Here is a 27722-nt window from a genome sequence, read left to right as displayed (position 1 = left end):
GCTTCCTTCAAGCCACCTGTCAGAGTTTGTTTACATTACCTCAATGCTAAATGTACTCTTGTATCGATGATTGATGGATTCACTAATAAACTTCTACTCTATTTCCATACCGGTATCTCGAAAGGTAAATATATTGTCATATTTTTCTTTAGAGAACCCATTTGAAACAGCCATGTGTTTCCGGTTTATTCTAAAACTATTTTTAAAAATGGACAGTTTTATGCTTTTTTGCGCAATTTAAACCATTCAGGATTATTGTAGGTTTTGCAAGAGTCCAAAAAAACCGTAGTCAAACAAACAATCGTGCCAGACGATTGTACACTTTTTTTCTGAATTTAATACAAAATGATACCTTTTTCAAACAAAGTGGTCGACAATTTTAAAGTTTAAAGGACGAGATAACAAAAACTATTAAAAGTCCTAGGGTGGAAATTTAATTTTTTCATTATTTTCTTTTTACGAATCCCGCTTTGCTTACTTTTCCCACGATGCTTAGTAACATCTCGCTTTCAAAAATAATTGGTTTTTAATCGCAATTTGTAAAGAAAAAGAACGAAATAATTCTCAAGATTTCTGCTAAGGTTTAAGGACAATGATTAATTTAAAGTACAGAGTTGAGTGTGCTGTGAATTGAGTCAGAGACTTATTTGCAAATTTTAATTTAACGTTCTGTTCAGTTTCATTAACCGGAACTGTTACAAAAACGAGAAAAAAAGAATTCCTTCGTCGCTACGTGCAGTGTTTACCTATCAGTATTCCTATAGCGCAATTTTAGTTGCTGCTCTTTCAATACTGCGGCAAACCGGGAGTATTGTGGCTCAGCCTATTAATGGAGGAAGTGTATCCATTGGGCCACTCCTGCTCTGAATCAACAGATGTGACGTGTATGACGTCAATCGATTTGATTTGACGTGTTTGTCTGAGGAATGTTTGACGGGAACGAAAATGCGTGGTTCACAAACAGTTGCTATTTCAATTCTTGACCTTAGTATTTTCATGCAGCCTGCGCTCGAGCGCAGCCATGCCGTGAGCTTAAATCTGTTGCGTTTAAAGTTAGAGGCCAGGATGCTAAGCAATATTCAAAATGGCGGAAGAGGCAGTCGAATATTAGTACACTTGAACTTAGCTATATCACTTCTTTGAAGGATACATTAATCTTTTTAGCTTAAAAACTGATCTCTTAGTGCCTCATAACCTTTTGACTGATGGCAGCGAAAAATGTTACATGGTTTATGGAGCATTCCTTTCGCTTTCTAAGTTGTTCACAGCGAGATTTGATCGCGTGAGCGATAATCGCGAACCCATGAAATTTCGCTTATGATCGATGTAGTTCTGCTTGGCCAACAAAGCGTACAGTAAAGTCAAGTAATTAAATCATCCAACTTGAATGGATGACTTTAAAGGAGATTCTTATCAATCTACATCTGAGAGACATCAGAATCCTAGTTCAACATTCATCTAACATTTTCATGTCCACGAGTGACCAAAACAGAATTTCTCCTTACAATGTCAGTACAATATCAAGCAGACAGGTAATGAGAATAAAGAAAAATATCAATAAGAGATTATAAGTTGATCCAATATCAAATTCTCCAAACTAACATCTTAAGAATTGCATGGCAGAAAATAAGGAGAATTACAAATACGATCTTGTGGAGTGAAAGGGTTAAATTCTAGTTCCATGAGACGAAAAAAGCGCGAACAAATTCATAAAATAGACGTTTTATTGATTTAAAATACCTCCACGTACTTTTACATTTTTTAGAAAAATACAATTTACAAAATAAATACTTCTGCGCGAATGCAATGCGTCTAGAAAATTCGTCATTGAATCAAAAAATTGCTTGCTGGTACCAAGAGGCTTGCGCTGTAATTACCGGTCTTTTAAGTCTATCTACAAAGTCTCTGTGTATTTTCTAAGTTCTCAGAACACTTTTGTTAAAAAATACAGTACACATGTTCAGAGACGTTGGCAGTTTATCAAAGTTTGTAAATCACTTGATCAAATCAAATAGGTTCCAGAGGGAGTTTTCACGTATTGAAGGTGAAAAGGTGTAGTTTTGCATAACAGACACACCATTGCCTCTAAGAAAAATTAACGAAAGGATTATCGCTAAACATTCTATGCTCTCGCCTGTGACAAGCTCTCTTCCGATACGTTGACGAAAAAGGGCGGAAAGTGTGCGTGCTCTCTCACTAGTCTCCGCTGCCTGACAGCGTACACTCCATCATTGGAAACCTTGCGTCAAGTGTTTACCTCTACTTGTGTTTGCTGATTAGATAGGTCCATCGTGGCACCATTCTCCCCCGTTCTCCCACGAACACTCCCTGCCTGGCTCGACGCAACACTAGCTGTCTCAAGGTCCTTAGTTTCCTAGGAAAAAAAAAAGCTATCGTATAAATATAAAACAATGTTTGATTTCCGTTTTTCGATTATCGTCAAATTAACTGGTACCCCTCGAATTCACGCAATCGCGATAGCTTCCCCCTATACCTCTCTCTAGTATTTAACATTTCTTTCCTCTTTCCGCTACCGAGTTTGATGAGCTCGCCAATTTAGCTTCGGTTTGATGGTCCGAATATCCTCGTCCAAAGCCAGCGAAGATCACCTAAAACTTCGTCCGGAAGATGATAGTCCGGGCAAAGAGAGACTGTTGTTTATAACAGAGACTCACCTTTCGACAATTTGGGAAGAGGTCATAATCGGGGTCAAGTAATTGATTGAAGGCTTCTTGACTCCCTTCGCTTTGTCAACCACCAGTTATTCTTGGCAAAAACAAAACTTTTCAGGACTACTTCAACCACGAAGTCATTCTTTTTTCTATTCCATTATTCCGCACGTACCCCATCTCAACAAAAGGAAGCTGCTTCCAATATGATTTATTATTGTTGTTATCTCTCAGTTCGAACGTGCGTAGTATGATTGGTCAATTTAGCTGGCCGTAATTCACTGGGAAAAAAGCTAGTTTAGCTTGGTTGCCAATTCCAAACTTCTCACCCCTTAGCGACAGTCGTAGGAGCATAAAACCGCTACATCGATCGCAACTGGCTCGAAGCCTTATGGGATCTCCTTAGTTTTCCTCGTCACAAATGTTTACCTCTTTATTCATATATTTATCTTCATTTTTAGATAAAAAAGACAGTGTCTCTTGCATACCTTCCATTTCATTCCGTCCGAAACAGAAAAACTTAGCTCGCTCTTGGACTGACCATGTACACTAGGTACCAACAGGGGTAGAGTGATAGTCTTAGTGACTGCCGGGTATTTCAGGAATTCTGCGTAGCGTTTCTGTAGGAGTTTCTCTTGTTTAGTGGCTGAAAAGAGAAGATTATATTTTGATTAATTTATCAGATATTTTATCATGATCATTATTTTTTATAACTGGAAAGAAAGACAACGAATCAAAACCAGCTTGATCGGACAAAATATGAGGACAAAAGAAGACATCAGGAGGCCCCAAAAGTAGCCTGCCAGTAGGCTGTCGTTGTTAATATGCGTTTCTTTACCCTTGGGAAAGTATGACGCCTGGAAAAACGCTGGCCAGCGAGAGGTCTGCAAGAGGTCTGGCACTAATCATTAATGCCAGACCCCGAGCAAACTTTCCTAACTAGTCTCAAATCTTCGCGCGAGCGAAAAAACGCGTTTCCTTAGCTTCTAAAGATTTCGAAAAGTAGCATCCGCGCACGCGCAGTTCCACACTCTTCAAAAAGACACTTACGAGGTAACTTGACATTTGCCCCATCTTCAGGTGGAGTGTACTGTTTACAAAATCCTGCCCAATAGGGGAGCATTTCCTTGAACAAGATGCTTTGAGCCTCGTCGAAAAGCCCTGGCTCCTTTTGTTCCCTGGGGATTTTCTTCCCCGACGAAAAGACCTGGGCCTTGTGTATAATACGAGAAGCAAGCTCGGGACCAATGTCAATCTGTAAAAAAGATTTTCACAGATTAAGATGAATGAATGTTTTTAGAGTTTTAAAGGGTTTCCTTTTTTTTCTATTGCTATTGATTACAAGAAACCAGCCATAATCTAATCTCGTACCCAGATCTTACTGTGTAACTGTCACTGAAACAACCGCTTGGCCGTGAAAGGTTTGGGTACGCAACTCAGAGGCGGATCTAGGATTTTAAAAAGGGGGGCCACGGGCCCCCCGTGCCCCCTCCCCCTGGATCCGCCACTGAACTATTCATAATCGATCACCTGCTCGATCACCTGCTCTATCACCTGCGGTCGGGGGTTCGGAGAATTTATAGGGGGGATCACATAGTTTTTAGGGGGGAGGTAAGAGGAATCAGTCGACACCAACGGAGCATAAAGGTGGACTTTAGAAATTGAGTGTTAATTTAATTTCTTTTTTTCAAGCCTTATTTTCACTTCTGCTCAAGTGGTGTCCATTACCGCGAACATCGGTTTAATATTCACTTCTTTATTCGTAGTTCACATGCATGATTTATATATATTGATTGTCAGTTATAGCCCAGAAGGCAAAATTGTTAAATGCTGATTTGCTGGGACAGAGAATATTTTTCCTTAACATTGGTAAATCCCCGGGAAACTACTACATTTAGAACCCTTAAAACGGCTTAATGTCGTGTATTATAATTTTCTTGGATGGCGAATGTTTTTTAAAAGGGCTAATTCGCGCATTTTACAATTCATTAACCCTAACAAAACAATGAAAAGTCCTGTATTTAACACGGCCATATGCGATAACCTATCCATCTTCGTTTCGCTTTCGGCCAGTAATTGTTGTATACTTTCATAGACGCTTCGTAGTATAAAAGGTTGCGAAATATGAAGAAGGATTTTCTAGCCTGACCGGCAAAATATTCACGGCTTCCAAAGCTAGTGGATGGCATCCGTAAGGTTTGGTAGCGCTTGCGAAAGTTTTTATGAGCGAAAAAATCATTTGTACCAAAATTGACTTAAAGTTGATAGGTAACCTCGCCTAGTGCCACATGAATATTTTTCTGACGTCAGAGTTTACATGGAGATCAGCAAGTCTCGTTTACTTCGAATTCAAAACCATGCTAAATTTATGGCGATGGATCAGAAGAGGGCCAACACAGCGTAGATGGAGGCGACCTGCATTTATCTCATTGATTATTTTGATAGGTACATGTGTTTTGGGATCGCTCTTGATTACTTCGCTACCTAAACGAGGCGTTCGCTTGCAGGAATTAGACTCACGCCGTCCAGTCGCATACACGAAGTTAGGAAAGTGTCAAAATACTCCAAACGGCGACATTGACTGCCCAGATATCCGTCAGTTGGGTTCAACACCACTTCGAAAGGCTCAGTTAGTGCTTACAAGAATTCTTCGAATCTTTGATCTGATTGCAAAAAAGCACGGTATAAAATACTGGTTAACTAGAGGCAGTCTTCTCGGAGCGATTCGACATGGCGGCCACAATCCTTTCGACGATGACATAGATATTTGCATTCCTAAAGCAGACTTTGAAAAGTTTGTTAAATACGGTCTGAAAGAACTTCCAGATGATATATTTTTCCAAACAGAAGACACCGATGTATTTTACAAAATTCCGCCTCAAAGTGGAATGTTGGGGAAACTTCGCGACACCAAGAGTTGTTATAAGTATTGTCTTCGTAACGGCTGCAAGTTTGCGGATGGTTTGCAACTTGATATGCTGGTACTAGAGACGGATTCTGATGGCAATTTTTTAAACCTGTTCAGTCATTCCTCATGGTTCGTACGAAGATTTATCTACGGACCGTTGAGAAGAAAACGGACCGACATTTTCCCTTTAGTTGTAGTGAATTTCGATGGGTTTGCTTTACCAGCACCGCGCGAATGGAGGAAACTTCTGACATCATCTTATGGTGATTTTATGAGAATTCCATACGAAAAACCGTTGGCCCACAAAATAACAGATGCACTGCGAAGTTGTGAAGAGATAGAAAAATTAAGGCTATAACTTTAAATTAAAGTTTGAGCTTAGTTTCATTTCATCTGAATTTTTTAGCATATATTAACTTTAAGTATTTACACAAGGTGACACTCTGGTTTATCGCTCATCAATTATTAAAAGTTTTAAAGCAACTTTTCATAGGAAAACTATGAAAACTTAACATTTCCTAACACTTTATCAAGAAACGTTTCGAAGTTTGGTAAAATTTCCGCACAACCCCATACTATTGTAAAACAAATTTGTTTTCCCAGTTTTCTGGTTTTTTTTGTTGTTGTTGTCTGTTTTTTTGCGATCCATTGTTTTTGTCATTGTTTTCTCTATCCAAGAACTGAATGCGTAATGTAGTATGGGGCTGTGAGGAAATTTTACCCGAAGTTTAGTTAGAGTTATGAATTTTTCTGAAATTTAAGCGAGAGAGTATTACCATGTAAAAACAGTTCATTACAGACTAATGAAATGCACTTCAAACTGACAAAGGTTGATGTTTCATCGTATTAATTCTTAAAGACGCTTTTAACGGTAACTTTCCGAGTTGACATCAAACCATTCGTAAATGGTTTATGACGGTTTGAAATTTCAACTTAAGTAAACGGTGACGCGGGAGTTGCTTGGGGTTTCAGGGTTAAAATTTGGTTTGCCATGTAAACGAAGTCAGTACTCGTAACGGAGAATATTTTCATTGTTTAGACCACCTTGATAGCAAAAGTTGGATACCATATGGGTAATAAATTAACCACATGTAAATTACTCTAGTAATGAAGCGATGTTGTCGAATGAATATTTACTTTCAAACCATATTCTTTCCAGGAGCACCGAGAATACATTTTATTTTTGAAGGAATAGGATGCTTCATTTGTCAGAAAATGTGTTAATCTCAATTCCCTCTATGGTGCGCCATGGCAGTCCAAGCTACTCTACATACACACATTTTTTTTCAATTTGCAAATGAAATTTTACTTTGACTTTGAAATGTTTTTCTTTTATTATGTGGTCTTGTCACGCGTTGCGTGACAATGCGAAACAACACCTGCTACTGAAACAATGCATGGCGTCAAAATAATAAGCCTGGTCTCCTGCTAAAAATAATTAGCATGAATTTTCCAATGGGCTTCATCCTTGATGGAGCATTAAGTAAAAGGCATTTGAAAATGGTGTTGAAAAATAAAATCGTGGAGAGATGCGTGGAAAAGTTACCGCAAAGAAAAAGAAATCCCTCTAAATGCCGGTCTGAACAGTTAAGCGGTATAATTTATTTTTTTGTGCACATGCCAGCAAATTTAAACGAGCACATATTTCAGACTGATATTTGTTCCTAGGTGAATTTTAAGCCTAGCCTGCTGAATAAACAATTTCTTTTTTTTTCTGCGTTGTCGAACAAAGGCAAGCGCGATGCTAGCGCAAAGTACGAGTCACGCAAGATGAGAGGGGCACGACGGAAACAAGCAAGTTTCGTCTGTTGAAGGGTGGGGAGGGAGGGGGCAAACGACAACAACAAAAACAAAGAATTCGATATGTTCTCACCTGTAGCCAGGGAGGGGTGGCTGAGTCCAAGAAACACTCGATGATTGCCTCTACTTTACGATTTAGGGAAACCTAGGATATGAAAGCAAACACTCCATCATTCAGAAGTGGGTGCAAGAAGCTACTGAGAAAATCAACCAGTTCACAAGACTTACATCATCCATGTAGTTAAACAATTCCTGTATGTAAAGAGAGAAAAAATTAAAATTTCGTAAAAAAAATTCAAGAAAATCAGTAAACTATGGGATGGTAAACGAAATGGGAGTAGAGAGTTATGAATCATAGAAAACAATATGTTGTGGTGTTGTTTCCGTGCTGGCAATTAAAGCACACGCTCTGTTCCAATAGAAACAGTCTCGCAAAACTCTTATCAAATGGGATTGCCGATCAGGCTTTGGAGTCACAATTGCTTTGCATAATGTTTTGCAGTCCCACATTTGTAACCTGCGATTCCTCGAAGTCTCAACTGAATCACAGGCGTCAATACTGAATTCATTGTAAACCACATTTGGTGTCTTCTGTAAAGTGGATGATTTTGATTTACATTTAGTTTTTCAAAATGTTTAATCGTATTTTCAAGCTTGCACTAAAATTTAGTACATACCACACAGGTGAACAGTGCTTTTCTAACGCGCTGATTGGCTGCTTTGGAAGCGATTACCAGGTGCTATTCACCTCCGAGCGGTCGAAGAGACAAAATCGTGCGTCAAAGTTTTGAAATTTTCCGACCATTTTCCGACCATTTTCCGGTATAATAACAAAAATTAACTGTGAATTCTCATGCTTGCGCTAAAAATATCCAAGTTGAGTATACACCATACAGGTTAATGCTTTTCGCGCGCGCTGATCAGCTAGTTCGGAAGCGTTTAGCCTGTACCTGTCACCTCTGAGCAGCAGAAGAACAAAATCGCGCGTCAAGTGATTAATTTCTGACCATTTTTCGATACATTGACAGAAATAATTTATCTCTTTAGGTCTCTGTGTGGTTTATAATAAAACCTAAATTGTTCGACTCTCGGTGTGGCTGAAAGTAATAGCTATTTACCTCAATGCGTCGCGTCTCGCCCCCTTTATCTACGCTCACTTTGGCAAATAATTGTTAATTATCCATCGTAATCTATTATTGAAACATATTTTGCATTTCCTCTTTCTTTGTTTTCGCAACAGTGTCTTGAATTTCTTACCTTGAACTTCTGAACTTCCAAATAGAAAACAAGATCGTTCTCTAAGCGAGGAAAGCCGTCTGGTTCACCATGGGCTTGTAAATATCGCCGAAAATATTCCATTTTAACCGAAAGACGTCCGTGTATAGACTGCAGAACTTTCTTAAAGTTGTCTTTGTCTTCTTTAGACGGAGCGGATCGGCCAGTGCTCTAAAATATACAAATATACAAAATACAAATAATATTAATATAATAATAGATAACTTAATCCAATAAATGCGTGAATGAATGAGTAATAATAGAATAGAATAGGTAAATAGACAAATAAATCAGTGCGAGATTGCAAGTACTCTGCACATAGGGCACATAAAGCGCGGCCAACGAGGGCCCTGGCAGGAAAAACGATTCCGCTCGTTAGATGACTAAGTACTCCTGTTGAAGCTTTCTTGTAGATCTCAACGCGTAGTCTAACTTTGCTGTTGAGAGACTTTAACTGGTAGTTCTGCATAGAGTGGAACCTTAGCTAAGAAAGGAACATAGCAGCAGGCAAGCAAACCTGGGTAGACATACATCTGTCCACTTGTAAACTACAATGTAGAGTGCGTCCACTCTGCTTACCAATATGCTAAGAGTATAAAAATAAACACTGAGCACGAAATAGCTTTGTTTGTCCAGGTTTTTACGTGACGAGATTTTACGGCGATGTTTGACGTAGCAGAGAGAGAGAGAACCCCTGTCCAACCAACGTGAAAGAAGACGCTCTTCTGTATACGAACCTTATTTTTTCTCGCTCTTCTTCTGTAAAGCTGAAGGAAACTCTGTGAGCTCTCGAATGTGTCACCCTTGTTAAAACTTCCAGGAGTGTTTGGTGTACCTTCTCGTCGGCCAGCGGTGTCCTGCGCATGCTGAAAGGGACACCAGTGGGAAAAAATCAAAGTTGTACCTCATTGATTAGTATATGAGAGGGTTTGAACCTCGCCTGAAGTACTTTCACGACTGAGTGTCACATCAGCCAATCAAAACGCACAAAAATATCGCAAAGAGCCAATGAGAGCTCAAAGTATATACATGTACACGGCCTTCAAGGCGGGAAAACGTAAGTACTTATTCATAAATAATGAGAAAGTTTAAGTCATTAGGCTTAAGGATTACTGGAATAATACCTAATGAAAAAAACTGACTGAGCAAAGCGAGGAGCCCGGTTCAAAATAAAAAGTCACTTAGACTCGGCCTATTCGAGACTTGTCTAACTAGGGCCAGCGTGTATACTTTCTAAGACTTATTAGAAAGGTCTTTTACGAAAACACTGCTCAAGCCAAGTAATGTGCCATAAATATTGGATCAACCTGTCTTATTAACCGTGGAATTCTGATAGGTTGGGAGATCTGCTCTTCCGATCCAAAAAGCTTAATGCAAAGCGTAGGCTCAATTTCCAACGATTTCTCGAATGCAGTCTGACTCTCCCAAGCAAATCTTCGGTTCGGAGAGGAAACAGCGGTCGGCAATCGAGCCTTTACAAAGCGTTACCCGATAACATTATCCTTCAAATCTTTATACACAAGTGCCAAGCATAATTCTACCTTGAAAAAACTTTTGAAGTAAGTCTGGACATCACCAAGCACGAATTGCTGCGCCGCGGTAAAGACTGGAGACGTGGGTCTCTCTCCATCGACCTGGTTGAGTAAGGACTGGGGAAGACCCACCGACCTATCCACGAGAATCAGAGAAAGACTATCAGTAAGAGAGAAGTCGATTTATACAAATATATTAATGATTGAAATAATGAAAGATAACTATTCAACATTTACCTTCTAGATGTGGGATCAAAGTAGGTTCTGGAAGAAATCGGAGAAAAAAATCAGAATGGAGCACAAATACACTTCTTTTAGGAGTATTTTAAATGTTACAATGTCAGCAAATTATCCATCAAACAGAAGATGAATAGTCTACTCCAGCGGCTCTGAAACTTATGGACAGATTGTTTTCCAGTCAGCAAAGGATTAAAACTCGATATGCAGACTGCGATTCAAAAATGGATAACACAAACTGCGTTTTTGAGTTATAGCTACATAAGGCTAAAATAAAGGGTGTTTCTATGAGACTCTGGCGTTACTTCAGTAATTATATATGCCAGAAAAGGAATCACAACTCGTTGAGTACTAATTACACATTTCTTATAAGAATACACCATAAAGTGTGCTAGTGTCGATCCAGCAAAGAATTAGTCGTTAAAATAACGATATCATTCTGAGCTATACTGATTTCGGGAACTATTTTGGAGAACGTTTTACAACACCACCAACTAAAATATTTTACAATAACCTTACTTGTAAATATGCGTTGCATGTTGCGTTTTCTGGACTTTTTTTGCAGGTAAAATAGCGTTGTATTGTTCGATTTCCAAGTACATTAACAGTTGGTTCAAAGACTGCCTTCCCTCCATGTTCTGAACATATTGCTTGAAAGCCGACATGGTTCTATAAAACAATGATTCAAGCTTTCAATTTTGCGAAACTGACCGCAATGTGTGCCACTCAGGAGTGGGGGTGGGGGGGGGGGGGGACTAGGGTCAATTTTTCTGGGTATGTGCCGCTGACCACTCAGAACCCCTTCTGCTTTCTAGTCTATTCTGTGGCCAATTTTACAGACCCCATTTCATATACTTTTAGTCAAACAGTAACAAATTTTCAATCGAGAACGTTTTAATTTTTTAATCCCTACTTGCCTGAATTTTCTTACCCCCCAAAAATACCGATGCTGAACACATGAAGGTGGTTTTGATTTTTAAGTTTTGAATGAAACAGTGTGAAAATTCAAAGGAAAGCTACTGAACAGCAAATTCATTCTATATTGCTTATGACAAAGTTTACGTATCTTCGTGGCTTTTACGCTTGGATTTGAAACAGTGGAGAGTGATTCAGTAAAAAAGAAAAAAATCGATTCTAGATACCATTTTCTACAAGTGACACTTGGTAAAACACGGAACCACGGAAACCCATAGTTAAACCAAATTCACGGCCCTTAAACAAGGCAGAACGTTAGGTAAAGGCGATTGGTTTTCAATATTCGAAAGAATCTGGCATAATTTTTCAAAGAAAGTAAAAGCGCTCTCAAACCAAGGAAATCCCAATGTTTCTTCGAAAATTGATTGAAAAATTATCGTTACCGACCCTTTGTTCTCTAATACGTCCACAAAATCCGGTACAGCGGCCTTGGCAGGTTCTCCCTGTTTTTTCTTGTCACTGTCAGATCCTTCCTCGTCGGAATCTGTTGCTTTCTTTTTCTTGGAGTCGAAAGAAACATTCTTTGATGCTTTAGTCTTCTTTTTGGCTTTGGGTTTCGCCTTCTTGGCCTGTAACAAAAAAAAACTGTAAGATAAATAGTTTAAAAGGATAATGGATAAGCAAATAACTGCTTAAGCAGAATTCTGCCTAGAGACTCGAAACAGAGACTGAAAACAGTCCATTGACAGAGCTGTTCATCTGTTCATGGCATTCACTTGCTAAACAGGACGCGATTTCAGGACTCAGCGAGGAAAAGAGGAGGCCTGGGTCTGGTCTCAATCCATCCAACGTTTCACTCTTTTGGATCTACGCCGCAGTCGCTCCCTGTTCAATCACTGAATCCTATAAAAGGCCTCAGAGCTATGCGAAAAGTGCTTCATAACAAAAGAATATTGCTTACGACCTTAGAAAGAGATCTCGCATGGGATTTCTCCATTCATTTCCTTTTTTTGACTTTACTGTATTTCCTTGCATAACTTTACCACCATAAAGAGTTTCTCCGGCTCTTGAGGAGTCTTCCTGGTGTTAATTGTTTTTTTTTTTCACGCTTTTCCCTCTTTTTCGTATTGGGCATTGCTATATGACCTAAACAACCCCTGTAATTTTATTTCTTCCAATTTAGCATCTCTTTCTATAGCGTGTTTCTAATCCCCTCCTCCCACACTCTCCTCCTATGGAGCCTCCGCTTTGGAGCGCAGCATACCTTGGAGGGCTGTGGGATTGATGGCCGTGTTGGTGACTGGGTCCGAGGAGACGAACGATCAGCGTCGATTTCCTCAGCCATTGCTAATGACGTATACAATCGCCTCTGTCTCTGCGAGGGCGTGGATCCCGGATGTCTTGAAAGCACAAGATCAAAATAAGATTAAGAAAACAATGATAAGGATGACGGTAATGATGACGATGGTGATGATAAGAAATTAATGCATAAATACACATGTAAAAGCCTTTCAAAAGTTATGTGATCGCATCTTCAACTGACCATTGCCATCCTTAGTGGCTTGTGTTTTCCTTTTTTTATATTATTTCATTCTTTTCTTAACTAAAGGAACTATTAGTATTTCAATCTCATCTTAAGGGCTGTCCTTAGGAGGTTTCTTGGTCACTTTTAAAAACTAGGGGCCACCTAAGAGCGTTTAAGTTGCCATCTTAAAAAAAAAAGCGAGAAACCTTGGGATTAAAAAATAGCAATTTCCTGTTTCCCTCACGCAGAAGATAGTTTGTCAGTTTTGCATCCGCAAAACCGAACCGAATGAACGTGCACGTGCACAAAACTGTGCAGCCTTCCCCTAATCTTCCACACTCAATAAATCTAATTCATTCTTACCTTTTCACCCAGCGTCCTGATGTCGGCGAGAAATATCGACTCTTCTCTTCAACCTTCTCGCTGGAGATGTTGGACATACGATCAAAAGGTCCCTTGACAGGCCTGGAAATTCCAAACAGTTATTCGATCAATAAAACAATTAATGCACATTAGGATTCTAGTATTTTGTGCGCCTCTTTTAGTTCGTTCAATGCGCAATAAATCAATGCCATTGCAGTTCGAGTTCCCACGGAGAGGACCTGGCTGCAATGATGCGACAACCTCTTACCGATAGTTGTGATGAGAGTATCAGTATAGTTTACAGTGACAACGAAGGAGATCTAGGTAAGAGTTGCAAAATTACCTCACCATTAACTTACCTCAAAAATGTTTCCTCTTCAAAGTGTTTGAAGGCTTCCCAGCTTGGTTCAAGTCTTTTCACAGCATGCTCCTGTCAAGAACAAAGTAAAACGTTCATCAGGAGGTACGTGGGAGAAACGGGGGCCTTTAAATGCTGAGTGCGCCTGGCTTCAAACGGCATGTCGCGCTGTGGTCCAAGCCCAACGGATGAAACTGTGTCATGTTCTTGGCTTAGAATATTAATTCTTTCAGTGCCTCACTCAACCCACGAGTGTTAAGTGAGCAACGACGAATTGAACGGCATTGGAACATACGTTAAAGAAAAAAAAAAGGGCGGAATAAAGAAAACAACTTTAAAAAGATAATGATTCCCTCATTTTCCTTTTCACGTATGCCCCCGTTCAAAATCAGGTGGGGTCGATTGATTAAATCATAGTCTAAGGCACATATCCTGCTTTTCTGTTTAATATGGTTTTTCGCAAAAATTTCCTTTGTATAAAAACTACTCCTAAACAAAAATCGTGAAAGGTGGGAATGCCAACAAATATAACTAAATATGGCAGGGTTAAAATTGAACTTGTTACCTGAGCCGGCTTGAAAAAGGCCAGCGGTAGATCTTCGGATGAGAGGAGATTGCTTTCTAGTTTTTGACTTTCACTGTTGTGTAATCCAATGTTCATTTCAGCATCTAAATGTCGCGAAAAGGCAACTTCGTTTAATGAGCAAGGAGACTATAGAGTCAACGGTGAACTAACATAATATTGTAAATCAAACTTTAAATAAAAATAGAACACAAACGTAATAAAAAAAATTAATAAACTGTTGAACATGGAGATCGATACACAGATAAATAAGTAAGTAAATAGATGTACCATATGGAAAAGGATAAAGTTTACCTTTCGCAATATATTTGTTGAATATCGCCCAAGCATTGACCAGTCTGAGGTAACGGTCACCAGATCTCTTCTCGGCTGCATTGAAATCAGTTACATCCAACCAAAATAGGAGGTTACATAATAAAGACTTGTCAACACTGGTGTTACTGTAGATTTGGAAAAAGACAAAGTGGAGAAATTAGAACTACAAGTGAAATTCTCAAAAGTGTCGGAAGTATTTGGGGTTCGTTTTAGTATTACTTTACTGCGTAGTGTGACTTTTCAAGAACACTCGCACAATTCCCTCAACCAATCAGAAACAAATTAAAAAACTCGGTCGCTCACTTTTTCCCGCGTTTAAACCCGTTTAGGGTTACTTCCCACCTTCGCAAGCGTCCTTCGGGAAAAAATTCGTACGCGCGCTAGTTTCACTTAAATCCTTGCAAACTATACATCAGAAGAAAACTTAATAACTGCAGTTTGCAATAAAAATATAATTTAAGCGACTTTTCTCTTAAGGAAGTGTCAGGAGCCGGTAAGGCGTGAAACGACCGAAGGAGTCCTCATCATCTCCTGGTGTTTTTACTTTGTTAAGACTGAATTGGCTGTTGTTATAACTTTCCTGTTGGTTTAACGACACTCAACCGAAAAGCGCCACCCTGAATATTCTATCCTGTAGGTTTTTTCCTCAATATTTACCAAATATTCGCTCATATGTCAAAGAGTGGACCAGATAGGCCTCTGTGTTGAAACCTGACTGAATCGATTAGAAAAAAAAGCTACTTTCTTGGTAGAATTTCTCAGGCTGAAGATTATCTCGCACGCTTACTCTCAAAATTGTATACTTTAATTCTTTGTGACATAACCTAATAAGCGCTAACGATAACACGCCTTAACTGTCAATCTTACGTGTCAAAAGGGTTACGTTCTCTTTGCCACGCAATGTTATTGCATAAATCACAACATAGAGATAGAAATTACTGTTTTTGCACTCAAGTTGATTAGGAAATTTCTTAAGTACCGCCAAGCTTTCTACAAACATTTTGTTCGAACAGCTAGGATTTTAAGAAAAAACTTACTTTTCCAAGTAGCGTTTAAAAGGACATCCAGCCTCCTTCTCTCCGCGAAGAGCAGCAGTGAATTCTTCTTCGTTCCTTAAGAGAAAAAACCCGAGAAACAGCATGGAGGGATTAGTTAGAGTGCACTTGGCAAACTAAGAGTTTGTGATGGAGAAAGCTTAAGTGTTGATAACTTTGACTGGTTTATCTGCTCTCATTGGTTTAGGCTCGTCATACATAATGTAAGAGTTGTCAAGTTTTTTCCTGTCATGAAGGAGGAAAATAATTTTCCTTGTTAAAATTGTTTTTTGGTCATTATTTTGGCGAGAAGTCTATTGATCAACCTGCACGTGCGGCTTGTGCAATTAGGACATTGAACGTGCTATCTTATAATATTAAGACGTTGTCACTTGGTCACTACGCAAACCTACCTTTCAGGTATTCGGCTCAGTCTTCTCCGCGCTGATTTGTTCCTATTCTCCTTCACCATGATGTCACGGTCCCACTGGCGTGACCGAACAACCTCTCGACACCATTCCCCTAGCGGTGGTAAGGAGTGAGCGAACGAAACAGTGGGAAAGAAACTCAAGCCTGATGGTGGGCGGTTGAGATCATTATATCCCATGTACTGGTCTCTGCGAAAAAAAAAAGAAGGAAAGGGATATGTCCAGGATCTAGAGATAAACGTTCTTTCATTTAAGAATCAACGTGGCTTGAAATATCAGATTCAAACAACGAAAATCAGACAATCACCGCACGGAATGACAGAACCGAACTACATGACACACCGACAGACAGACAGACTCACAGACAGAGAGACCGACAGACAGACAAAAAGCCAATCAAGTCGACCTACGGGCAGACTATCAAATGAAGAGAGAGGTAGAGAGACGTACTTAAGAACGACTCATTATTTATTGCCGGGCAGGGGGGTCCGAGGGATTTCGAGGGGATTATACGGTTTTCAGGGGGGTCGGAAGGAATCGGTCGAAATCGACAAAGTATAAGGGGGGGAGGACTATGGAACATTGAATGCCAACGAGGAGCGAACATTAGAATATCACAGAGCCTTAGAAGGGATCAGGTAAATTTTATTGTGACACTGACCCAGCCAGTATCTCCTACCCCTCCAGGGAGATAAATAATGACCTGCCCCTTACGTTGGGGGCTAGGGGCGGACGGACAGACCGACGGAAAGATAGACAGACAACCTTGCACAAAGAACCAAAACAACGAAATACACAACCAGGCACATTGCTACGAAATTCAAGTTTGGGGATTTAAAGATTCAATTTCAGTGTAACAATTCCTGCAGTCTGGTTACACAAATCTCTCCTGCTAGAATTTTAGTAAGAGGTTTCCCCGTGGGTGGTGGAAAGATGTAAAAGGACGACCATAAACTGTTAAAATTAAAAATGAAAAACTGGGCTAACGTCACATCTTTCGATAATTTATTCAACGAATGCAATTACTTTAAACTCCCTTACCCAAAGTCACTGTTCCTTTCCACATGAACCAAGAACCTTGGGATCCAGTAGGAACGTAATCTCCTCAGCATGTCATATTGTGTCCTCGCAAACAGATCCTGTGTGAGTCCACCTTCATAGAGTGCTCTCTCTATTTGTTCCTATGGATAGATACAATATGCATTATGAATACCTTATAACTTGACAGAGAAACATGAAATAACTTTCAAACGGACAGAAAATCATTCTACCTTTGCGTCTACTGTCAAAAAGTTTTTATACTTGTCCTGAATTTCTCTGAGGAGGAAATAAATTTAAATAAATTATGACTGAGCGTCAAATTATCAAACTGAACCGGCAACCACATCTCTTCTTACATTAAAAACCATATCTTGAAAAGTCATGCAAACCACTATCAGTGGTGCATGTAACGGTGCATGTAAACCCACACACAACCCACAATTCCTTCAATCGCTCGGATGAAGGGCTAACGCTCGCAACGTCAGCCTTTTCACTCTTTACGGTGGCCAATTTACGTTTTCAACTCAGTTGTTAACACGAAATTACCTCTTATACTCTCCCACCGACGCAGCATCATTTTCTTTAGAAACTTACCCCCTTTATTCAACGGTGACATCTGTTACATTCCGTAGCCTGATCAATGTTAGTATCTCAGCAAGAGCGCACCTACCCCTCCCTTAAACCAACAACAGTCGACTGACAACAAATTAGGGTTAATGTTGGGTTAGGCGAGGGGTAGGCGCGCAATTGCTCAGATATTGACATTGATCGTCGTGGCCTTTACCAATAATGAAAGGAAGATGAAAACTTCAAAAAAGTGTCATCTTACCGGAACAATCTTGTCATCTGTTCTCGTAGTGTATCCTCCGGTTCAGACTCTAAACTGTCTTTGTATCTCTCGGCGTCCAGCCAAAAATGAAACAAATGTTTTCCCGACTTGTCTTCTAAAAATGTCTTGAAAAGTTCCATGCCTTGCAGCTGTGAAAATGTCACCAAGGAGAAAAAAAGGCATCATAACAGATATAATTACAGACTAATACAAAACAAAGTAACAATTAGATTACGAGCGTAAGACTTCAGTTGCGTAATAGTTGATGAGGGCGAAGCCCAAATCAACAGTCACGCATAGAAATTGAGAGAGAATAATCTAACTGGTTTAGTCTAACTCATTTATTAATTCAAAACTTTACATCAGGAAAAGCTCATTGACCTATTTTTTCCTGTTTACAAAATCAGGCTGTTTGGCCTCTCTCTTACTCACTGTCAATCACAGGATCCTTTGTAGAAGGGACACGACGACATGTGCCTCACTCCCACAGTTCCGCTCGGCGCATTAACATCAATTTTTTTCTTTCACGGTTTTTTTTTTACTCACAAGGGCTGACTGCTCGTAGTTTAGGAAAATGTTTCTTACCGATCCCAAAACTTCTCTCTTTAGTTCTTCGATTGTCATTTGATGCTTGCTAGTAATGTTTTTAACATCAGCTTCTGTTTGTGCTTCATCCAAATCATCTTCGTCAAACGCCACAACAGCACCAAGCTCATTATCCGGGAAATCTGAGAAGTCGTCTTCCGCCTCAGGTTCCTCCGTTTCTTCCGGTTTGATTTCCAAATCCTCGTCATTTGGGGGATCTGCGAAAAACAACAGAAAGAAAATTAAGAATAAGGTTCTTTTTTTTCATTGAGAGAAGATTTTAATTTATTGCATAACTAAGTTATCTTTGTTCATCATAAATTTTATTTTTGAGTTAAGAATAGAATCTTCCCCTGCAGTACCATGAAATGTTCTAAGAACTTAAAAAGGAAGGAATTAAAGCATTTTTAAAAAAATCGCTTAACCTTTCCGACCAAAAAATTCAAAATTAAGATCGATCACTCATAGTGGGCGCTGGATGCTTTTTCAAAATAGAATAGGTTCTCATAGGTTGCTTGTGATATTAACCATTGATTTTATTGGCTGTTGTGTTCGTTGTGATTACCACACCCTGCGTATAAAAGTGCTTTGGCACAAGGACGCCTGACTTACCGTGAGTCTTGGCCTCATCTTTAAGCGTGACACTTTTTGCTCTTGCCTTGCGCTTTTCGAGTGTTGATTCATCCTTATCGGTTTCTTCGTTTGTCCTGGTCACGCCAGTCACGTTGTCACCATCAATTTGTTCCCCAGTGATCACGGCTCCTTCAAGAGAGGAATCGGATTGAAATGTCAGCTTGTTTTGATTGCATCCTCTAACCTCAGTCTGTTTTCTCTCCATCCCCTGGTTCAATGTTGTACTAAATACGGGGAGTGGGAAAGGTGGGGGGGAGGGGAGGGAAGAGAGGTGGGGTTGTTGAAGCTGTTTTGAAGGGGGAAAAGCTATTCTTATCAATAAATAAGGAAATCAGGTTAAAATACAGTAATCACCTGAATATTTTTGCCGATGATGTTACCTATGGGGTATCATAATACCAGCTCTTCTCCCAGTTACTATCTGTGATACTAGGGCACGTTATCACCACTTCCGTCTACTACGTATGTAATAGACTATGGACACTCAACAGTCTGACTACTCATCTAAGGGACCGGAGGGAAGGGGGAAGGACAGAGGATATTGGTTGTATCACAACACAATTTACCTGAACTAGCCCCCTTTCCCTCTTGTCTCTCTGGTATTTTAATAATCCACCCCCCTCCCCCGCCTCATTAATTGTCAATGTTCTATAGTTCCCCCCTTTATGTTCTTTTAGCGACTTTTGATCCCCCCTTCGTCCCCCCAAACATCCTCGGAACACCCTTCCCCCCTTACTTCGGCGATAAAAATAACTGATTCCTAAAATCGATGCTGGTGACGTCTCGTTTGTTCGGATTGACAAACGGAAAATCATATTTAACAAACACGGGAGTCAAACAACAATACCGTAATGATTCGATTTTAACACCAATAAACACCCCCCTCCCCCCTCGAATTTGTTTTTTATTGATAGGCGCCCCTATTCCACTAAACGCCCTATTCTGATGGCACTGTTAGGATACATGTACATGTCTATTGAGATCAACCGTGGTTTACCTTCTTTTAACAGCTCATTTATAGCCTCACTGCAAAAAACAGTTGCCCTCGCCTCAGTTTCTCAACAGAGACATGTGCGCTCACAATCCATGTGAGCGCACAGTTCTTTCAAACGAATGATTTCGTCGGCTTTTCGTTCTCGCCAGGAAAGATCGAGAAATAACAAGCTCGTTTTCCAGTTTTCTTCATCGTTTTCAAATATACAACAAGCTCTGTTTCGCACATTCTTCTGTTTCTCGAAAACGAAATAAGCACTCTGCCCTTAATAACCGCCCTCCCTTTACGTACCAGAAGTAAATAAGCGCTCCGGGCGCTAAATCGAATCACTACGGTACATCCTAATAACTCTCTTTGCGATGCGTTGCTCACCTTCCATTTTTTCTTCCACGTCTTTATTGCTTTCTTTTCCATTTTCTTTCTTCTGAATCGTTTGGCCGTTAGGTGCTATTCCCAAATTCATCATGGCAGGCAAACTTGTTGCGCTGCCCAGCGGCCTCCTTCCATAATGACGAATCAAAATACCTGGCCATGATTGGTTAGAGGCACGACTTGATGGACGGACTACATTCCCAACTGGGCTAAAGACGGTATAACTTGTGGCACGACTGTACCCACCCAGGCCCCGACTGCTGACACGCGCTGTTCGATTTTCGAGCGTGCGCAGAAGGAGACGGCAGAGTTTGTATTCGAGATAAAGACGGGTTCTAAACAAATAAATGTTAGGTGAATAGTTAGAAAAACTGAATAACTGATGCAAAAGAAAAGATTAGAAATAAAACATTACAGAGACAAAGAATTGGCACGTTTTAGTCCTGGCTTATTTCCCCTCAAGAAGACGGCGAATATTGTGGATGGCAGAAATAATGTTGAGGAGAAATTTTGTAAGAGATAATGTGAACGGGAATATGTTGAGAGAAAGAACAGTGGTCAAATTTACACTGAAATGATCCCTTTCGATTTCAGTCTACTGGAAAAAAACAAATCATATAGACTTCTTTCATAAATGCCGGGCTGGGCTGCCGTTCCTTTCCATCCATGTCCTCTGGCTTTTCTGGCCTTAAAAATTGCTAGTTTAAAAACAATCGAATCTGCACTCAAAATTGAGGCCAAGAAAGCTAATTTGCCAGCACAAAAAAGAGTAATAGTCATATCCGATAGAGAACTATGCCATTTTTTTTTCCCGCCAAAATAGTTGCCAGTAGCACCCCCACCCCACCCCCACGCCGATTGGACATTCACTTCTTTGTCTTCATTTCCCAGTTAAAAAAATATCGTCAGTTAACGATTTCACTTGAAATAAAGGTTGAACTTCATTCATTGAACATCCCTACAACCAATAAACCAGCGTAAAATAATTGAAAAAGTAGCGGATTTATGTGAGAACCTGGCGCATTTCCCGCCATAAAGACACCGTGAATCCAATCAGTCGACCCTCGAACTGTTTTGAATTACAACTCGACGAAGTGCGAGAGAGTTTCCTGCATAAACTTTCTAGTTTAACCTATTTTTCACAGGTGAGAAAATCATTCCAATACTACCATCATGTTTTTACTTCAGCACGGAACACCGAGAAAGAAATTTATAAACGGCAAATAATACGTAAATTTTCGATTGATTCGAGTATGAGCACTCAGTCCTGTTAAGTTAAACACACACTGTTTAATATTATTATACGCCTCACAGACTCGTTAAATTTTCATATATCGCTGTTCTTCAGGGACGAAACTAGGAAGTGAAGTAAACATTCGCCGCATTTGTAAAGGGTCCATTATAGCTGATAAATGCAAGTAGTGACTTGGAAAATGTCGCATAACTTTGGACCGCCTCAAATTTAAGAAAAAGCATTACTACAAACTTCACCTACCAGCTTTTTAAGGCTTTCGATGACACATTTTAAGTTTCTAGCGACACAATAATATCTCGGCAGTGTTTTCGATCTTTCCAAACTCTTATCTGTCCATAGATAGTAGATTTCAACACTTCACCCTACGAAATCTACTCTTTGAAGTACCCCCAAACTTTTTCCTGGGTTAAAATATTTTTTCTTGTAGCTTAGGTTAATAATTTGCCAGGTCTTTTTTTAATTCAAAGTTCCCATAAGTTATTTGACATCAGAGCCTCACAGCAACACTGAGAATTCTTTATGGTATACGTTTGGCATCATGTACGTGTATATTGGTCGACTGGGCTACCAAAACACAACCGACAGATGAAAGAGTTTTATAACAGTTTCACAGTAAATTTTGATTCTCACACAGCATTATTTAATTCACTGGGTCAAGCAAGAACTCCAATTGTAATTTTCAAAAGGAGGTTTAGTTGAAGTGATTTATTGTATGCTTCATATATTAATTAAAGTATTCACCTGTTCTTTGCTCATTGACCCTTTAACCCCAATGGGTGACTAGCCTGCAGAGCAGGAATAATTTTGGCAAGAGAGAGCTCAGTATTTTCATAACGAAAATTAAGGCTGCCATCTTCATTTTAATGGCAGCATAAGGCTGGGGAGAGAAAGAAATTTGCACCCAAGGGGCGTTTGGTGATCAAAAATAAGGAGAAGGGTAGGGGTAGGGTGGTGAAAATTGTCTTCTTGCCCTTCCACCACCCCCTACACCTACCGTCCACTCTAACTCCAAATTAAACATATGGCTGGTCCAAAAATTGATTGCGATCTTGTAAGGTTAGGTCACCCTATTAAGATGCCAGCACTGCAGGCTAAGGACTGACTAGCATCTTTTTTTCTGACAATATTACATCTAAATCACATGTTAAGGTCACAAAAATATGATCACCATCATAAAAAAATGATCACCATCTAAAGAAGATCTTGATTGTTAAACAGCTTCTCCTTGTCACCAGTCCTTAGTAAATGTATAGAGTTCAACAATATGGAGAAAATACATTCTGTCTGCTGCTAGGTCGTAAAGTGTTAAAAATGCAGTCCTTACCTCACAAACAATGGCAGTCTCTCTGTTTTCACCCATGTAAAAGACTTCTCTCTCTGTTTTGTGTCAGCTTCTGGGTCTTGACTTGGTTTTAAATCTTTGAAATCACTGTCAGTCTTTCCAGTGAAATCCCTAAAAGTCCCAGATAGTGGATCATACTGCAGTTGCTTGGTGAAAGCCTGATAAAAAGAAAGTGCAAGGTACGTTAAAGTTATTTAGAGAAAAAAATTCATTGTAGATACATCTTTTAAAAAATAATGTTCATATAGTTCTTTATTAATTGCATAATTATGAAGTATCTTCAGTATAGATTTCTTTGATTTAAGGGCTTAAAAAGAATGCACAACTTTTATATATGCAACTGACTTATACAATGTTGCAGAAAGGGGTCTAAAAAATTTATTTGTTGGAACTGTGCTTTTAATAACTTATGCATATCTTGAGACAGGTTACTCTTAAGATTACTGGTAGTTCAAGAAAGACTTGCGTAAACTTTTCAACAACACAATATACAATGTACATGCAAATTTATGTATAGTTAAGGAGATTAGAAAGGGAAAAACAAACCAGACTTATTTTACTATGTGAATTGCTGAAAGGGAGTCCCTGGGTGCATGTTAGGCACCTGTGGTATGAAAGAGTACTGCATAGGTAATGGTAAAGTCAGCTCAGGAGACTATCATCCTCCTTCAACTTAATCCCCCTTTCAGAAGCATGAAGCAATTACAGGGGAGTAACAGGGTTATCAAAACAAGCTGGTGTCACTGCTGAAGTTCCAACGGCTACTTGATAACATGTTGCTGGGTACTCTGTTCAAAATCATTACCTTTTGGCCCTTAATGAACCCTTTACAGTCACTTACTTTTGTTGAGTCTGACACCCACTTCAAAACCATTTGAGACCCCTGAGTAAGTCAGTGTTGCTTAACTCTGGGCCCTGGATAGAATGCTTAGACTCCATTGCAGGGTAATTGCTAAGAGTTAGCCAAGTTACTCAAACAGTTTTTCTATACTCATCTATACTCCTGAGTGGAGAGTCAGGCTGTTAAACAGGAGTACTCCCAGTAAAAGATGAATTTAATTGTTGAAGCTAAACTAAAAGACTGCCCAAAAAAGAAATGTAGGTATATCTAAGGATATTTGTTGGATTATTAAGCTTCCTTGTGAATAAAAGTATGTGGCATGATAAATTAAATATAACATAACCTGCGTACTTACCGGCAATGCTAAGAAAGCGTTGAAGTATTCCACAAAAATCTCATCAAACGCCAATCTATCTTCTAGTGTTTCATCAGTAATTTTAAGCCCTAGAAACATTTGGTAAAAATGAATTTATCAACTTTTAAACAACCCTAATTCTCTAGCTTGTGAGTCTGATAAGAAATAGGTTTTAAGAAAAACTTCAGACATAGGAATTATTTCCCTGTTATTGTTGTGTTAGCTTTAGACAGAATCACTATAGACAACAAATATTTTAAGTTTGTGACTTTGTGGTTTATTCATGGTCCTGATCTCCACGTATGGTAAGTCAGGAAACAAAAATTACTGCGATTGTTTCAAGTTTTTATGGTTGATAATTAACAGTATATCCCAAAAATTTAAACCCAGTATATTTTTGAGGAAGTGCTGGCCATGAATGATTGTGTACTAAAGTTACATTAGTCAGTACAGAAAACCCAGATTGAGGGTTGTGGTGTGGGGGGAAGGGGAGGGGGGGGAAGAAGGGAGTTGCCAACAAAATTTTGTTTAGACACCTCATGGTTGAATTCTATCATGCCCCTTGTTTAATGTTCTATTTAGAATAAAGACACTTCATCCCCTTTAGTACCCACTGGCAGATCAATACCATGTTGTAACAAGAAAAGAAGGACAATTAGGCAGTTTTTTGGTTAATATCTTGTAATAACAAATGTCATTATCCATGTTTGGTTAGCATAGAGTACATGTAGTTGAGGAATGTGACTTCCTCAACCAGTACTCCTTCTCCTCCTTTAAAAGGAGGTTAGGATTCGTCGCTGATCAACCATGTCATGTTTTACCCTCAAAATTTGCCCTGATTCAGTAATGGTACAGTGATTCACCCTTTAAACCCTATGAGTGACTAGCATCTAATTTTTCCCTATAATATCACCCCTGAATCACACATTAAGGTCATGAGAATAAAGGAAATGATCACCAATGAGAGAAACATTTGATGGTAAACAAATTCTCCCTGTCAGCACCTTAGGAAATGTACAAAGAACAGAATGGAAAATATGCATACTGATGTAAGAGTGTAAAGGGTTAACTATAAGAACCTGATGCAGTGAGATGTATAATTTGTGCTTGTGACATCCCTAATTGGAGGGGGAGGAAGGTAAGGTACTTAGATCCTCCTTCCTCACCCCCTTCCTTATAATATTAAATTATCCTTCATTAAATTATGTCTCCATTTTCCCTGGAACAGATGAAACATTTCAATTAAGCTTTCTCAGTCTTCACAGTTTTTAGCTGCTAATTTTTCAGCATTCAGTAGTGCTGCTGCCATAATCAAATTTGGCCACCATAAAGGGTTAAAAGCTGACATTTCAAGTGTTTGCACTTTGTTATCACTCCGACTGTTATCCTCTACCACCAACGCAGCACAGTTTCTTTTGAAACATACCCCCTTTATTTGTTTGCCATAATGCCAGCCTGATTCAAAATTTCAATCTTAAGCTTACTGAATTTAGCAATTCCAAATGACTCATCTTAACATGCATGCAAGTTGGGTTCACCTCCAAACCTTTAGCAATACATTTGTCATGAAGCAATTTGCCTGAAGGTGCACTGCATCTGCTTGATCTACAGAATGTGACATGCTGAGTTTGCTAGGTGTGCTATACTCTGTTTGTTTCTGTCGACCTGTCTGACGTATGTTGGACAGCTGGGAAAATTTTTCTGACAGTTTAACTGAATGTGTAAAGAGTTCCTCACCCTACATTTAAGATATTTTGGAAAACGTTCCCTTATGACTTTGCTGCTTTCCGAAAATACGCAAATCGGTGACCGGAAATGAACAGAAGCACGAAAGCACAAAAGCAACATTTTCAAAACCGGAGGAATTTTCCAAAGAACAACTCTATCTTACACTACTCGTCTTGCCTAAGATACTCGTTTAAAAATAGTCAATAATTTCCATTCTTTCTGCGTCGATCAACGCCACACAACTATGTAAATAAGAAAGTATTAACATATTCTTTCGAACTCTATCATGCGCTAGCGTGCTGAAGATAGTGGAACAAGACTAATTATCGAAGTTTTATTCAGCCACATGCTAGAATTAACTTCTATATCGTGTGAGGGCTAAAAGAACAGCTGCCCTTACCTTTTTGAAATCATTATGAACTAAAAGAGGTGTAAAAATTATATCGCAATAATCTGTTATTGAATTTCGAAAAGAGTGTCTGTTTATGTAAATACACAGACAAATAGTATGAGTATTGTTATTCATCCTGAGGGTTATTTAGTGTATGAGGGAATATGGTTTCATATCGTATAAATTGTTGTTTCTATCCATATTATATGTGTAATCGTTTGAATATTAATGCAAGCGGATTGTGGCGGTGAAATCGCGATAGATCTTCAAAATCAAAAAGCCACAAGGACACTAAAAGTTGAAGCGATCCTTCAATAACCCGCTTCGGAACAAACGTACCTTTCATGATAAGTGATCTTTCCTCTGCTCGTCGCGAAACTTCTGTTGAAGGATTCGCTCATATTTCCTCAGCCTGAGTCGCTTTCCCTCAACAAATTCATAATTGTAATTTTCCTAGTTAACTTTCAGACCATCATTGCCCCGCGAGTCTGCCGCTATGCTTTAGTGGGATCTGTTGTCAGGGCGACTAGAAGCTTTATTGTTTTAGCGCTTGGAATAATTAATCGCTTGAGTTGATTTCCCTCATTCATCAATCTTCATTCACCACGTTAGTCATCTAGATATCAATTCTCCGTCACTGTCTGCACACATTTCTTACTTCTTAGTTTTAAGAACTTAATGTTAAATAAAAAAATATTTGAAACAATAAATTGATCTCTCCTCGTCACCTTCTTCGCTTGACAACTAGTTCATATTGTGAGGAGAAATTCGTTTTCGGTCATTCCCCGTCGTGAATAGTTTATTATAACCTGGAGTCAAATTTCCGTAAGTTGTTTTTGCAGTTCACACTGAGTTCAAAGAAATTTAACAAAAATACAACAATAGGAAATTAATTAATCTTCAGCCCAACAGGTGTTCTTCGGGATGTCTCCCGACGGCCAACCGCAAGTGATTGTGTGTGACTTAAGTAATACAAAATGAAAAGGTGCGCTGGCAAGAGGGTACTTGTCACGATATGTGTGCGTTAAAAAGAGTAAAAGTTTCAGTAAATTTTACTTACCGCTAAGTTCATTTGTTATTAGGAGAAACTAGAGAGCCTTTCGTAGTTTTGTATAGAGCAAGTGAAATAAAGCGTTCGCGTGAAACGTTATGCGTGATTTTGTTCAACCCATGCGCGTGTTACGTGACGTGAAGAGCATGTTGGATTGACAGAGGGGTTTGCAAGGAAACGTTACGGTTGACGAGGCACATTCCTACGCTACTGCTGAGTCATTGTCCCCATTTTTTGATGTTTTTTTCTCTAAGGAAATGTTTTTTTTGTCCTCATGTTCCTACGTGTCTTAGTATCGTGACCTGTATCCTGTTAATTGTTGTCATTTTGAATTCGTCTCAATATTGCGACGTCACACATGGC

General features: G+C 39.3%; 2 protein-coding genes across 2 annotated transcripts; one reads left to right on the top strand and one right to left on the bottom strand.

The window, feature by feature from the left end:
* Positions 1 to 1706: 1706 nt before the first annotated feature.
* Positions 1707 to 26807, bottom strand: LOC131790169 (regulator of G-protein signaling 22). Its single transcript, XM_059107354.2, has 27 exons — positions 26648 to 26807; positions 24190 to 24278; positions 22976 to 23151; positions 20397 to 20731; positions 19010 to 19159; positions 18398 to 18615; positions 17813 to 17961; positions 17214 to 17259; positions 16984 to 17123; positions 15928 to 16131; positions 15518 to 15592; positions 14460 to 14605; positions 14148 to 14251; positions 13584 to 13654; positions 13225 to 13326; positions 12601 to 12736; positions 11784 to 11965; positions 10941 to 11090; positions 10422 to 10448; positions 10194 to 10320; positions 9390 to 9518; positions 8635 to 8823; positions 7606 to 7629; positions 7451 to 7522; positions 3720 to 3924; positions 3158 to 3315; positions 1707 to 2374 (listed from the first exon to the last, which is right to left on the bottom strand). Exons 1-27 carry the CDS (start codon positions 26652 to 26654, stop codon positions 2246 to 2248), a joined length of 3540 nt encoding a protein of 1179 aa, XP_058963337.2. The 5' UTR covers positions 26655 to 26807; the 3' UTR covers positions 1707 to 2245.
* On the top strand, positions 5020 to 6772 carry LOC131790168 (uncharacterized). The gene has a single exon (XM_059107353.2). It carries the CDS (start codon positions 5027 to 5029, stop codon positions 5933 to 5935), a length of 909 nt encoding a protein of 302 aa, XP_058963336.1. The 5' UTR covers positions 5020 to 5026; the 3' UTR covers positions 5936 to 6772.
* Positions 26808 to 27722: the final 915 nt, after the last annotated feature.

This window comes from Pocillopora verrucosa, chromosome 13 (assembly GCF_036669915.1).
Source record: "Pocillopora verrucosa isolate sample1 chromosome 13, ASM3666991v2, whole genome shotgun sequence".
In the NCBI taxonomy this organism is placed as follows: Eukaryota; Metazoa; Cnidaria; class Anthozoa; order Scleractinia; family Pocilloporidae; genus Pocillopora; species Pocillopora verrucosa.
Note: the sequence above shows the minus strand (reverse complement) of the source record. Positions and strands in the feature narration are given on the sequence as shown.